The 14,775-nt window shown below is 36.0% G+C and overlaps 1 protein-coding gene across 6 annotated transcripts in view; it reads left to right on the top strand.

Annotated features, from left to right (window-relative positions):
- The window catches only part of IL15 (interleukin 15), a 36,421-nt gene extending 21,868 nt beyond the window's left edge, over positions 1-14,553 (top strand). For 2 of the 6 annotated variants that reach the window (XM_074588902.1, XM_074588903.1), the window contains 6 exons: positions 7,057-7,155; positions 9,869-9,978; positions 11,230-11,311; positions 11,790-11,831; positions 13,481-13,624; positions 14,210-14,552. In XM_074588902.1, coding sequence (XP_074445003.1) covers positions 7,057-7,155; positions 9,869-9,978; positions 11,230-11,311; positions 11,790-11,831; positions 13,481-13,624; positions 14,210-14,323 — 591 coding nt within the window. In that variant the 3' untranslated portion in view covers positions 14,324-14,552. Of the gene's footprint in view, positions 1-7,056; positions 7,156-9,868; positions 9,979-11,229; positions 11,312-11,789; positions 11,832-13,480; positions 13,625-14,209 lie in introns of all 6 variants that reach the window. The other 4 variants (XM_074588905.1, XM_074588907.1, XM_074588904.1 and 1 more) reach the window with 2 other exon arrangements.
- Positions 14,554-14,775: the final 222 nt, after the last annotated feature.

The raw sequence follows: 14,775 nt of genomic DNA, 5'->3' as shown, positions 1-14,775 counted from the left end.
TGATGTTGATCTAAAGATGTGCACTTTCCAATTTGTAAGAAGTATTAATTTTTCTGGCAGGCTGCATTATCTCCCAAAATGTTTCTTTTACTTAGCAAGATGAATCATAATTCTGTAAATAATACATATATATATTAATTTAATAGAATTGATTGACTTTTTGCAATGTGGTCATGGGTTAAACTTACAATGTATATTTCATTTCTTACAGTTTATCTTGTTTCTTGTATGAGCATATTGGAAACATTTGTTATCACTTAATTACTGTCAACAAAGTGAGTTGCTTTTGGCTTACCATCTTGTATGTTAAATCAATGAAGTAAGCAATCCCAGAGCGCAGACCTGCAATTTTATCCAAGAATTTACTCCTTTTCAATAATGTTGTTTCACCTAGTTTTATAATATAAAGGCACCCAGGGATTTATTTGTGCTTTGTAGTATTGCCAATTATTGTATATACAACTGCTTTTAACATCCCTGTGAAGTACTCTTTTCAATCTTTTTAAAAACACTTTTGTGTAAATTAATGTACTGGCTAGTAAATTCATCTTACCTTGTCTGAAAGAATATTTGAAGTTTTTTGGATGAGTGCTGTGCTGCGCTGCGCTGTTAAGAGCTATGACTACCATTTATTCTTTTTTAATAGCTACGATACAGAAACCAGCTTAATATAGTATTGTTTCAGCTCTTGTTAGTTTGCACACACACAACCTCTTCCATTCCTCTATACGTTCTGTGTTTGGCTGCCAAGAAATGAAGAAAAACCTTCATCCATACAAACAGAAGAAACCTCAAATAATGACAACTGCTGTATTGCATTCACCACTTGCATACATATAGAAAAAGTGGTTCAGTGCCATCTCATGATTTGTTACGTTCCACAAAAATACATTCAAAATTTACATGAAAGGGGGAGGTTTCTGTAGCACACACTGGAGCTTTTCCAATAATCAATTTTCCTGTATCCTAAGGCAAGAAACTTAGGATGATTGCTCAGTTGCTCTAAGTCTTACTGCACTGTTATTTATAAATTATTTAAAGTAATATAAAGCAGAAATAATTTCCTTTCCAAATTTGTCTGCCTTTCCTATGCAGAAATATGAAACAAATCTATAGTTGCGATGTTTTGTTCTTCTTTATTTGAATCCTGATACTAATTTTTTCTGCCTATTGATCTGTTTATAATATTTCTTTTGGAAGTTTGTGTGCTGCTTTCCTCAGTTGTTCAATAAATTTGTTTTTCCCAGGTTAACATTTGGTCAAACTCTCAGCCACTCTGGAAATGGAAATAACTTCAGTGGTTTCAGTAAAGCTATGGCAATTGACACATTAGGATTTCATTCTGCTCTTTAAAGAAGAGTAAAAGCACAAGAAAAAGTAGAGTATTTCAAACTACATCCTACCCGCTTACTTCAGGATCCAGTAAATTCCAGTAAAAGTATCACTGTAAGAGAGGGTCATAGATTAAAATTTTCCTTTTAAAAAAAAGCTCTGAAAATACTGCATTACTTTACCATTTTGCGAACTGCAGTTGCTATTTTTAGTCTTCTATCTGTTACAAATGTGTTACAGACCTCTATTAGCATATGATATTATTCACAGCCTCAGAGCTGAGTATTCTGCTAAGTCTGAGATATTATTTGCCCAGCAGTTGCTCCTGTGATAAGTATTTTATGGTGTCAGGATTTCCAACTTTTATGCATCAGTATGACATCCTTTCTATTTTTCACTGTTTAGTTTCTGTGTTTGGCTCTGTTTTAGATGATAACATCCTACCCCTAAACCCACAAAATTTTTTTCCCTAATTATATTTTCATTCCCTGTTGGATATTTGTTGGCATGGCATAAAAATACCACAAATAATATTTACAGAGAGTGCTTAATAGCATATATAGATCAGGACACATTTTGCTAAACAAACTTCATCACTGACTAGTTTTGCCTCTTTTTTTTCTGGTGTTTTATTAATGTCCATTACGTTTCAAATCTCCTGTGATTCAACTGCTTAGTAATCCAGGAGAGTATACCCTGAAAGGCCTTTTCACTAATTATTGCATATTGCACCCCAAGGGGGGCTCTTTGGGGATAAATGGTCAAAGCTAACCATCTGTGCCCTACAAATGAGTTTTTTGCTGTGTACTTCCTCTTTACTTTACTAATTATTCCTTTAACTCACTAATTTTGCCACTACCAAAACTTGGGGCTTCCCTATTTATCAATCACAGTGTTTGTTAAGCAAACCTAGCATTACTGTCGTGTATGCTTGCATCAGGACAACATTGGGTTGATCTTTCATAATTTAATAAGTGATTGATACCTTGAGAAGACTGACATTACATGGAAGGAGTACAAAGAAAGACGCATGTATTAGCTTCATAATTTAATAAGTGATTGATACCTTGAAAAGACTGACGTTACACGCAAGGATGTAATAAGAAAGAAGCTTGTATTAGCTTTCTTTTCTGGCTGGATTTTGCCATCTTGCAAAAGATGCTTAAAGAAAAAAATCTGTAAGAGAGATCCTGAACTGACAGCAACAAATGGGTAAGCAACATGTTTGATGTCCTGGTCTCTCAATCATGTCAGCCGGGACCTGGCGCCCCTATTTCGAGCAGAGCTATTAATGGAAGAGGCCTGTTGTCATGCAGTGTGCATTTTGCTGAGACTGTGACTGACAAAGTAGTGAAAGCAGACTAGAAGTTAAGCTCTTAATTTATATTATTCATACTTATATTCAACTTGTAATATTTATCCCGAAATAACTGCTGCACTTCTGCTGGTTTTCACTGCTACTGTGACTGTAAGGTTCTTTGGAAAGGTATGAAATCTTTCTTTGCACCAAGGACAAACTTCCTCTCAGGCCTATAGCCAAGTATAAGACACATCTTCATAAGGCAATGGTATGAGCCCCAGGCCTCAAGCATGTTTTGCAAAAAAAGGTCAAAGGAGATATTTAACTTCTTACATTTCAAATTCTTATGTTTAAGGTATTGAGTGGAATAGCAATGACTCTGTGACCTTTTGGCAAAATTTTCAAACAGGCATTGCAAACTTTACTTTCTGGCATAAATGCCAGTTAGCAAGAGCATATAGGAGAAGGAAGTCCTACTGGATGACTGTCAAAAGCAAATCAACAAGTATTTAAGCAAACCAAGAACATATAAATGCAAAACTTATTAAACTGAGTTTCCTGCCGTGCTGGTTACTGAGAATACTCTTTTGAAGGTCAACACTATTCACATACAGGCACACTAAGTTAGGAGAGTCACCACTATACAATAAAACCAAGGAAAGCTCTAGTTCTAGGGGCAAGGGGCTGAAAGGGAAGTAGGAATAATATTTAAAGAATGTCCAATTTTAAAATGACAGCTGCAGAAGTGCTTTAGCCTGCCTGACTAGCTAAATACAAAACTTCTAGGAAAGCACTTTAGCTTTGTGAAATAAAGACTTGAAGACATAACAATCTAAGGCATGTTTTGGCTCTCATCCAGACAAGCATTCAAGCATGTGATTTGGTTTAACACTCAGTAATTCCACTGACTTCCTTTCTGGATCAGTAAGTACAAGCTAGACAGAAATGCAGAAAACTTGCTCTTTGCCTTCAGACCTTGAGGAGGAGAGCTGCTGGTAACACCTGGTGGAGCCTGAGGGCTGATTTCCTAGCCTTCTATGCAAAGATGGGTAGGAAGGGAGAAGAGGAACTAAAACAGCTGTGGAATCATAATGGATTGGGCACCATGATAGCAAAGAAGCAACTTTTAAACATTTGCTGCATCAAATGGTGTTCAGAACAGAATTTACCAGAGCTGTAAAATATGTGTCTTTGATAGGTGGGACTAGCCTGTAGAAATTGGGAAAGGATTTAAGGTCTTGGTACTAGATTCCTTCATAGGAAAATATTACTTTCTGTTGATATTGGTGACACACAAATGAAATTACTCTCAAGGTGTGTTTAGATGGCTGCACCTATAGGTAGCATCTGCTACAGAGTTTCTTATTGTCTCAGAGTACATTAATGTGGTGTTTACCTCTGCATGTGTTTTTATCTCTGAATTCTATCCCATAAGAATAAATACATTCTGAAATTAATTCACATTCAGGGTTTTGTTTGTTTTGTCTCTCTTTGGTTGTTCCCTTTAAACTGTCTAGAGGAATTTAGGAATGAAAGAGCAGAGAGATCCTTCAGCGAATGTGCTCCTTTGACTTGCAATGTTTTCCAGCATTTACTCCATAACCAGGCATTAAGAACAGGTCTTTCCTCTAAAACTTACTCATGATCCATGAAAATTTGATTTCAAAATTACTTATTTAAGGGCTCAACACTGAAACCTCTGTCTATTTCAGAGGTATTGCTTTCTTTATGGGCTCCATTCCTTTTCTAGTCACTTCCATTAGTTTCTGGAATCTTTACTCTCCATGGCTTCTCTCCTGAAAAAAAAAAATCTTAAAAAAAAAAAAGTGCTTCTTTTCTAGAAGACTACGATACAAATGGGAAAAACATCTGATTTTCTTCCCAATCTTACAGATTCTGACATTAACAATGCTCTCTATGCTTCTGAGCATAGAGAAGGAGCTTGAATATTATGCACAAAACACAACCTTAAATACATGCAGCACTCTAGTTGTGCAGCACTCTGTCCCCTTGAAAGGGATTTCCCTAGCACAAGAGGACAGAACAATTAATGAGAGGATCCAACAAACAGAGAACAACAGAATAAGTGCCACAGGATGAGATTTTGTTGGGGGAGGAAGCCAAGTTCTCTAAAAGGAGGCTGTAATTATTGTGGCAAAGGAGACCGAAGGAGAATTGCAGAAACCATGCAAATGAATGGGTGTAGAGCTCAATGATGCATGATGTAGACAGTCCTTGAATATGTATTTGAAAGAAACACTGTATGCCTGAGATGTTGCTCAATAAAACTTCCAAGGACTAGAGAGAGTTGGAGGTGATGGTACGACTTTTAGAGGGAAATTTGCAGCAGTAACAGAGAAAAGAAGAGAGGATTTATGTCCCTTTACTTCACAAGAAGTCAAAGAGAAAGCGTTGAGGACACATATCTGTAGAACAGGGCAGAAATAGAGACTGACTAAAATAGGATAAATAATGTGTAAGAATAAGTCTGTTGCACTACAGAATGAAGATGAGAAATGGGCAAAACCAAAACATTCCATGGCCACCAATTAGAGAAGAGCAACATACCATACACACAAAAAAAAGAAGGAAAACAAGAAGCCAAGGATGAACAAAAATGGAATAGAGGTTATTACAAGAGAGAACAGTCTGAGGAGGATGATTTGCTTACAGGAGTAAGGAATGGAAGGACTAGCGATGCCTATCAGCAAAATTGAGACCAGCCAGAAAGCCCAGAGGCAACGGGAGAAAAGGGCTGATCAAGAAAAAAGCTGTGTGCTAGAGGTCAAGAAGTTAGGGAAAAACTGAGAGTAAACAAATATTAAGCAAGTTAGACTTTGGGGTTTTTTTGGTTGTTTGTGGGTTTTTTTTGTCAGGAGAAGGCTTTTTGCAAATAGTGAAAGATTCTTCAGACATTCCAGGATTCTGAAAGAATTGGACATAAAGTTCTGGCAGGGGAACACATTATTGAAGTATGAATGAGGCACCACTGTGATACAGTCATGAAAAAAAACACTGGCACTAGCCAGTTCCCTATTTCCCATGTAAGGTGAAAATACTAGCACCAGTTTCTAAAATCCTTCATGAGATCTTAGTGTGTTGTATATGTCTAGTCCCTTGTTTTCCAGAACAATGAAGCAGATGAAGATTGCTAGGAAGATCACAGAAAAGGAGGCAACTGTATTCAAGAGATTGCATTGTATAGTTGTAGTGGGTTGACCCCCACTGGCAGCTAGCTGCCACTCACTTGGTCACTCCCTGCCCCAGTCAGACAGGAGGGAGAAATGGAAGGGGTAAAACAAATGAAAACTCAAGGACTGAGATAAAGACAGTTTAATAAGTAAAGAGAAAAAAAAGGAAAAAACCCCAAGTAATGCAAAAGCAATCACTCACCGCCTCCCCCCAGCAGACTGATGCCCAGCCAGTCTCCGAGCAATGGTTACCTCAGAAAAACTTCCCCCCTTCTTTTAATGCTAAGTACGATGTTACACGGTGTTGATGTATCTCTTTGCTCAGTTTGGGTCAGCTGTCCTGGCCATGTCGCGTCTCAAACTCTTGTGCACCCCCAGCCCACTCCCTGAGGGTGTCAGGGAAGAGAAAAAGAGAAGGCTTTGCAAGCACTGTTCAGCAATAGCTAAAACATTGGTCAGTTATCAACACTGTTTTGGCCACAAATCTAAAACATAGCATCATACCAGCTACTATGCAGAACTCCATCCCAACCAGATCTAGTACAATAGTCTAGCAAAATGGAGGCTGAGAGCGGACTGCTGCCTACTTACTTATTAAAGAGACATCCTAATGAAGGAAAGCGCCGTTTTAGACTGAGGAACCGTATTGAAATTGTACACACACATAAACAAGTGGTGGCCAAGGACTTGTAGGTTCAGGACCTACATTCTCTAAGAATAAAAATACAGTTCAAAGTCAGCAATAAAAATAGGACCTTTGTAGATAACACCAACTTGCAAAGGAACTAAACTTTCTTAGTTGTGAATATCACATCTCGAGGTTTCACTGACAAATTTATAAGCAAATCATAAAGACATTTGGAAATATGGTATACAGGCAAAGACATGTGATTTTAGCTTTCAGTACTTTCCTTTGCATAAATATTGTAAAGAGCTACAAATATTTTCTTTTGACTCATGTATTATGGTTAGATTATAGTTTCTGTGACATCCAAAACAGCAAAATCAGCAAGTGTTTCTGCCTTGTTAAAGAAAAGTTTTGTCATTTGCTTATATGTTTTCTTCTTTAAAAACAGTACTACTGTGGCTTAGCTTTCACTCAGTGGTAACTGCTCTTAAAGCACTTGATTTTACTGTCATTATAGAAAACCAGCATTCCTTTACCAAACAGATTATTGTGTATATCATAACAGTTGCATTTTGGAATAACACAGGCTTTAATCCTTAACCTAGATTTGCAGGTTATCAGGACACAAGCTACAGATAAGAATATGTATGTATTTAAATATGAGCCGCTCCCTTGTCCAAAGTTCAAGCTTCCATAAAACAAGGGTAAGTATCAGAGACATAATGAATACAGAGAGCAATTGGTTAATGATTAAAGAGTAAAAGTGAAAAATTGGCAATAGCCAAAGAAATTTTTTACATTACAACAATGTGCGTTCAAGGCAGAAGAATAATTTTTCAAAGCATGTAAGTGAGCTAACATTTCTTACGTTGTTAAAGAATAGTGGATGAAATAATTAAGACATTCAAGTAGAAAACGGCCCTGAATTGTTGAAAGGAATGTGTTAGGTGATCTACTGGACATTAAGAACCTCTTTATAAACAAATGGAATACCCTTTAGAGTATGCATGTAGTATATTTTTTATACATTTTGCAATCAGTGAAGTTCTCTATTACTTATAAAAACTAAGCTTTTATTTTAAATTGGCAATGATTATTTCATTACAATAAAAAAGTTACCTACCATATTTAAGAAAACCAAAGATCAAAGTAACTACATTAATCATTAAGAACACAGTGTTCTATTGTCATCACAGTGAACAATTATTAAAAAAAGAAAACAAATGACAAACTAATGATAACCCTGGCCCATTATTCACTAGGTACTATAATATATTATTTTCCTCACCTTGAACACTTTGTTCTACAGCATAAATTTGACAATGCATTTGGACTGGAACTCCCTCTCAAATCAGCTTTTTAAGGCTCCATAATAATAATTATGAAACACACAGCTGGTAAGTGCTTATGGACCAAACATAAGTCTTCTGTATTTTCATTTGTAGCCACCTCATCTTGTTTGATAAAAACCAGCTTGTAAAATGATCACAGTGTTTATCCACTGTAAAATATTTCTAATACATTTTAAATAATTTTGTTAAAACATGTTTTTAAAAATTTAACCATGGGACTAAAACATGCTTTCTTCAGCTGTATCCACCAAATCAGATTTTAAATGTTTTTAAATGTACTTTTAGTTTCCCCATAAGGCTGCTTTTGAACTTCAAATAAATTTAAAAGAAAAATGCCAAAACCCAAAATAGGATTTTTTTTTAAGGATTGGCAAATTAAATCAAAAGTTAGCATGCAGATTAAAAAAAACACCAAAAAAACCCCAAACCAACCAAACAACCAAACAACCTCCCCCCCCAAAAAAAATAAACCAAACCAAAAAAACCCCAAACCGCAAAACCAACACTGTGATGAATTTCAGATAAAACAATTGTAACTGCGGAAAGGTTAGAGCCATTCTGGCATACGAAACGATTTAGCTCTTTTCACCATAGCCAAGCAGTTAATATTTCTTTTCCATTACATTCTTGTAAATTTGGAAAATATATATTTATATATGCTTAATATTTTCATTTTCATACTCACGTAATTTCAATTTCCATTTGTTGTGGAAACAGTAACAGGTTGAGTCTTGTTTTTAGACATACTTTGGGTAACAATAACATGGCATGTTCCATACTGAAATAGTTCAGAAGATGGATATTACTTGTTCTGGTCTTACTGTAATTTAGATTATTTATCTTCATTTACATACTTCTTATTTAATAGGTGTTGGACACACACAGGTCATAAAAGGGTCTGGCACTGCTTTCCATTATTGAGTGTGGAATTTTATGTAATGATTAGGTTATTACACTATTTGAGCTGTATCTGTGGGTTTTGTAAACAAAATAATTGCAATGTATTTAAAACATTTTCAATTTAAGAGAATAACAAATATTTGTTACAAATACTCTTCAGAAGTCCCCTGTGACACATGTAAGTATTACTCTCCTGCCTTTGCCAGTGGATACTTTAATAAGGTGGCTTTCAGCAAGTTGCAAACCTGACAATGTATGGATTGACCACCCATTTTTGTATTTTTACTACTGTGCAGTGCTAGCTCTTATTTATTACATTCTCTGGACCATTTTTTAAATATTCACTTGCAAGTTAGTATGTAAATAAACCACTGATAAAGAAACATCATTTGAGTAAGTGAATATAAAATTGTTGCACATATGATAAGAAATGAAACCTTGGATCAAAAGCATAGTTGGACGATAATTAACCTAGCTCTGTGAAGGAACTGTATCAGCTTAAAGTAAAGGGCTTGTGACTTTGGAACCAAGGTTCCCAGGCTGCACACAGTGAAACGTTTGCTGACGGTCAATGCACAGCTCACACCTCCTCCTTATTTCTAGTTGCCATATTCCACTGTCAGACTTCTTAAATGCATCACTTCTCACTATTAGATGTACATACACTATGTAAGGAAGTATAAATATGTACTATATCTAAATATTGTATTTAAGATCAATAGCTATAACATTTGATGTATTTGATGCAGGGTTTCATATATACGCAACCACAATGTTGCAGGTAATGTTATAGGTTATTCACAGAATTTGGGTGGCAAAAGGTAGCCAGGAGAAAGGTCTCCAGGACGGAAAACAAAACAAAAGTTGTTTACTACTGTCCCTGCATTAAATTGCAGTCTGCAGTAGGAAAAGATAAATAACTAGGTAGTCCAGGATGAGTTCAGAATTTTGCAGTCTGTCTTCAGCATCTGATTTTCTATCAGCTGTTTTGTAAAGTGATTATATATTTCTGCAAGCTACGAATCCGTTGGTCTTTCAATCTACACACAACAGATAGTCTTATTTTGATTGGATGTCTTGTCAAACGGGTTAATTAAGTCAGTATTAAGGCAAAATTCTGTGAAATCACATTGTGACAAGCTATTGTCTTGGTTGTGTCTTTCAGAAAACACACCTGAAAAGTATTTGTCTGCAGTATCAGCTGTATCTTCTTCTGAACAGCCATTTCTTTTGCCTTTTAAAGACTGAGATGGGACTAATCATCTTCTTCCTATGGTAACTACAAAGGCAATGCTAATTAGACAGTAAATTTGAATTATTTATTTTTCCTATTACAGCTGTTACTTGCCTGCAGTTGCTTTAGAGAGTGGACCCTCTCCTGCCACAATATGCAGTCCCCCATTGCTTCACAGGCCACAGTCCTTTACTTTATTCTGTCTTTGGCGAGGCTCAATCTGGTCAAGAATGCATCTTGGCCCTCATCTCCAAGACAACCCGCAAGTTGTTGGAATTGTTGCATTTAAAGACCTCCATCAATTTCCATATGTCTTTGTAATGAAAAAACACCACCTGTGAGCATTTTTAAATATGTATGCTGAATTATGTACATGACACGCCTCCTTCCATTCTCACTCCAGTTCCCTGACTCAGAAAATTGGCCCTGCTTCTAGGGGCTACATGCCCCACCTGTTTTCTCCTTGTGCCCCTTCAGTCTTTACAAGGTCTGACATTTCTCTCTCTTCTCCCCTGGAAAAAACATGGTAAGTGTCCTCTGATTCTTGTTATAACCCCCACCTTTTTTTCCTTTCCCAAAAATCTTGTCATTTTTGAGCCTTTGGTTAATGTTCAAATGTTTAATAACTGCTTGTTTTAAGCCAACTTCTGAAAACAGTTGGTCTGCCTTTCGCTATAGTGTTGTATATTATTTATAGTACAGCGGTACTGAAAGGCATCCAAATTAAGGATCCAAGTGGGGATACATTAAAACTGCAATTCACATTCCAAAAATCTTCCAAGGAGAAGGAAATCTTACTTCCACCCTTTAGTGGTTCACTTTGAGCCCAATCTTATCCATAGCAGGAGGAAGCTTTCCTGTACACAAAAAATTACATCTAAAATGACAAATAATATTTCTATAGGGCTTAAGGTAGAAATTCCATAGCAGCAGGGGGGAAAATTTTAGTATAAAAGACTTTGAAATTTGTGATTTTTTTTGTATACTTTAAAAGAATTGAGGTATTTTACATTAAGTAGTTGAACCTTTCTCTTACATTATGTTCTATAAAACTGGCCTTTTTAAAAAACAAATTGACTGTTTATATGGTGTGTGACTGAGATACGGTTTTTATGTATCTATATGATTTGATGATTTGTCAAATATACTTGCCCCACACATTTACCATAGGTATATATATACATGTAAACAATATAGCTATAGCATCTTAATAATCTCTGACCTTTTTTCAGCATAAACGTTGTGTATACCTACTGTTTAGCCTAATGGTCATTGGATTTCTTCTTTTCTAGTGCTTGTGTACCAAAGACAGCAGCAGGTCATTGCAAGTGGGCAGAAGTTCTGAAAGATTTGGAGCAGATCAAGACATCCAAAGTAAGTTCATAAAAAAGTCAGCATTTCATATAATCATAGGAGCAGACATAATTAAATATTTAGCACTGTACTCTGCTAAGAGTCAGTGACAGGGAGCAGGAAAAGGGATGGTGTTTGTATAATGCTGTTTTATGGGTGGAAGCAAAGGAATAGAAGGTTAAAGGGAATTGGAGTTGACCAAATACAGCAGACTCTAGAACTAAATATCATTTTCTTTCTCCCTTTTCCTAAGAAAAGGGGCAGTGGGCTTGGAAGTTAACTCCTTCAGAGAAAGTATTGTGGGACTCAATTCTGATGAGTCCTGCTCACAGTGAAGCCCATCCTGCAGGCTACTAGGTGGATCCCCTGACTTGCTGACCCCCAGTGCCCAGATGGATTGGGCCTTTGAACTTGGAGCTAATACGTCTTGCAGAGTTAGCTTTATTATCTCTAAATCTGCTAGTTAATGTCCATAATTCTAATTCTTGTTTTCTTTTAGGATATTGATGTCAGTTTATATACTGCAAATACAGATGAGGATGTAAGTAAACTTAAAATTTGACCACAACTGGTCTGATATGGTGGCTTCATTTCTTTACTAACAACTTTCTTCTAAGGCAGCCTTGGTCTAATTTGAGAAAAGTTTCAGAAATCAAATAATTTGCCTTGGAAGGAACAGTTCTGTTAGTTAAAGTGCTTATGATAAATTATGTAAGCAGATATTAATTATTTTTATTGAATCATCTGCTATAAAAATTAATCAATTTAAAGGGATGATCCAAAATGATCCTATCAAAGCAAACACTGCTAAAATAATGTTGGTATTTGTTTGTAATTTGAGGGAGGAAAAAAGTGACAAATACTTTGACAAAGTGACAAAGGTAGTTATTTAACACCATGCACTATTTAGTGGAATAAAATACTGGAGAAGCAGAATATGGAGAGTAACTGTCAGCATCTACCTGTGCATTTCTCTGCTGTTGTCATTCCTTAGCTTAGCAGCAAATACCTAGGTACTCTGAAGGATTTAGATTTCTAATAGTTGCAGATTATAATTTATTCTGCAAAGGATGAATTATGTTAATTGGTCAATATAATTCTTAATAAAATCAAGGAAATCTACATAAAATATAATCACCTTAAATGCAGTTTCCATAAATTCATTCCTGAAGAGACTTTTTCATGATCTGTTTTCATAATTCTCAGTCTGCACTCCATGGGACACATACATCCGACCAAGAAAATGAATCCAGCCAATAGCCCAATCTTAGCAGTCACCTTTGGTACAGCCCTGTCAGAATTGGCTGGATTCATTGCTGTGGTAGTAGCCTGCTTGTGAGACATTGCTTTCCTGACAACATAAACATTCACACAAGGACTGTGCCAAACACAGATCATATATGAATCCTGCACATAAAGAGTTAATGAAAGATTTCCTAGAAATGATGGACTGACTACCTCAGTGCAGAACAGACTCAGCGTGCATGCAGAATACAGCAATGCTGATATGCTCAGTGGATCTGGCAAGCTTGAGAAAGCAAGAGCCTCATGTGTCTGTACAGTTAGCCCTGTACATGACAGGAAAAAAGGTCGCAAAACATGCATGTCCACAGCCACACACACATTCTCTTAACAGAACTGAGCCAAAGAGGTCAATCAATTGTAATGGCTGATTTAATACCTGGTAATGTCAGGAAGATTTTCTAAAAGTGGGACAGTCTGATATGCAAGTCAGACAACTTCAGACTTATTCTTGGGTTTATTGTTGACTTGATGGAGAAATTAATTCCTCTGCTTCTTTTTCTTTAATTTGTGAAATACAGGTAATATCTACTTTTTCTTATCCCCTACCTATTCAGAATTCAGATCTCTGAATGAAAGTGCTAGAACTAAGAATGAGACTAATCTAATTCCACTATGTTTAGCTGTCTCGCAAATTTCTATCCTAATTAATTATTTTCCTGTGTTCTTCACCGAGACACTACATTTCATCTCATCTTAGCAAACTGGATGGCCTTTACATTGTCAGCTCTCACAGCCAATCTTTGCCAATATTTAAAGTATTTGAATAGAAAGAAGACATATCCAGTAAATAAAAATCAGCCACTTCATGGTAAATTATATCTTACAGTCACTTACTCCTTTTTAATTGTAAAACTATTGCAACTTCTTTTTTTTTTTTTTTTCCAGAAAGAATGCCAAGAACCTGTAATGAGATGCTTTTTCTTAGAGACAAAAGTGATTCTTCAAGAATGTCTTATCAAAAATTGTAGTAAAACACAGGATGTATTGAACATATGGAAAAATGGAAATGCAAGCTTAGAAAATAACAAGGTAAGTAACACCAACAGTCTGTGGAAAAAGGGCAAATCAAAAGTGTTTCTTCAGTAGGAGAAATACCTCTTTTGTTACATAAAAGGTGGGATGGTACAGGTGAAAGCAAATGGGATCCAGTTACCTGTACGTATGACAATGAAAAAGCTACATATATAGCAATGAAAAAGCAGAATTTAGTGGTTTTTAGAAAAACACTTTCAGGATTCTCATCAAAGCAAATACTTTTTACTGTGTACACATATATAAGTCAGGGTGTTTGAATGTGTAAGTGTATTACAAATAACAATTTGTAACTTCAGTGTCTAAAGTCTGGTATGCTCAGACACATACAGAAAAGTATCCTAATTTTCAAAGGGACAGCCACTTGTATCTCTCACTGAAGTGTATCTTTCAAAGCTGATCCTACTCAGAAGGCAAGCCAGGAGCTGCACAGACCATAAGTACCATGGCAGCCTCCAGTAATGCTTTGCATAGCCATTGACTGCATTGGAGTTATTCACAAACCCAGGACAAACAAGGGTTAGTTTTCTATCACAACAAACAGATCAGTATCCTGCTTTACTACTGCATTTTCTTTTTCAGTCAAATTCCACAAGATCAGCAAAATGCAAAGAGTGTGAAGAGTATGAAGAAAAAAATTTTACAGAATTTATACAGAGTTTCGTCAAGGTTATACAGAGGGAATGCAAACACTGACCAAAAGACAGAAGTTGGGAACTAAGATTCTTCCATGAACATCCTCAGAGAAATTACGTTATCACCAATAAAATGAAAAGAGCATCACTGACAATTCTACTTACATAGCAAAACACGTAAACAAAGAATAATAAAATCCCTGTAATTCACAATGTATTTGTAACCGAATACGTACAAATGATATTACTTATGAAATAAAATGAAAGGAATTTAACAGGGTTTAAAGCTTCTTCTTGACTTAAAGTGTCTTTATTTTTGTTAAGTCCACTGGAAAAGAAATCCTGCCTAATTTACCAACCTTTCAACAAAATTCTTTAAGAAATCTATCTCCAGCGGGAACCTCCTCAAGAACATCAGTTCAGGGCTAACCGAATGTGGTTTCAGAGAAAAGCTCTTCTTTTATTATTATTAATATAAAATCATCATACCCTGTTAAAGCATTTGGCTATAGC

The sequence above is a fragment of the Larus michahellis genome, chromosome 5 (assembly GCF_964199755.1).
Source record: "Larus michahellis chromosome 5, bLarMic1.1, whole genome shotgun sequence".
NCBI classification, from domain to species: domain Eukaryota; kingdom Metazoa; phylum Chordata; class Aves; order Charadriiformes; family Laridae; genus Larus; species Larus michahellis.
The sequence above is the reverse complement of the archived record's forward strand: the minus strand, read 5'-3'. Positions and strand labels throughout refer to the sequence as shown.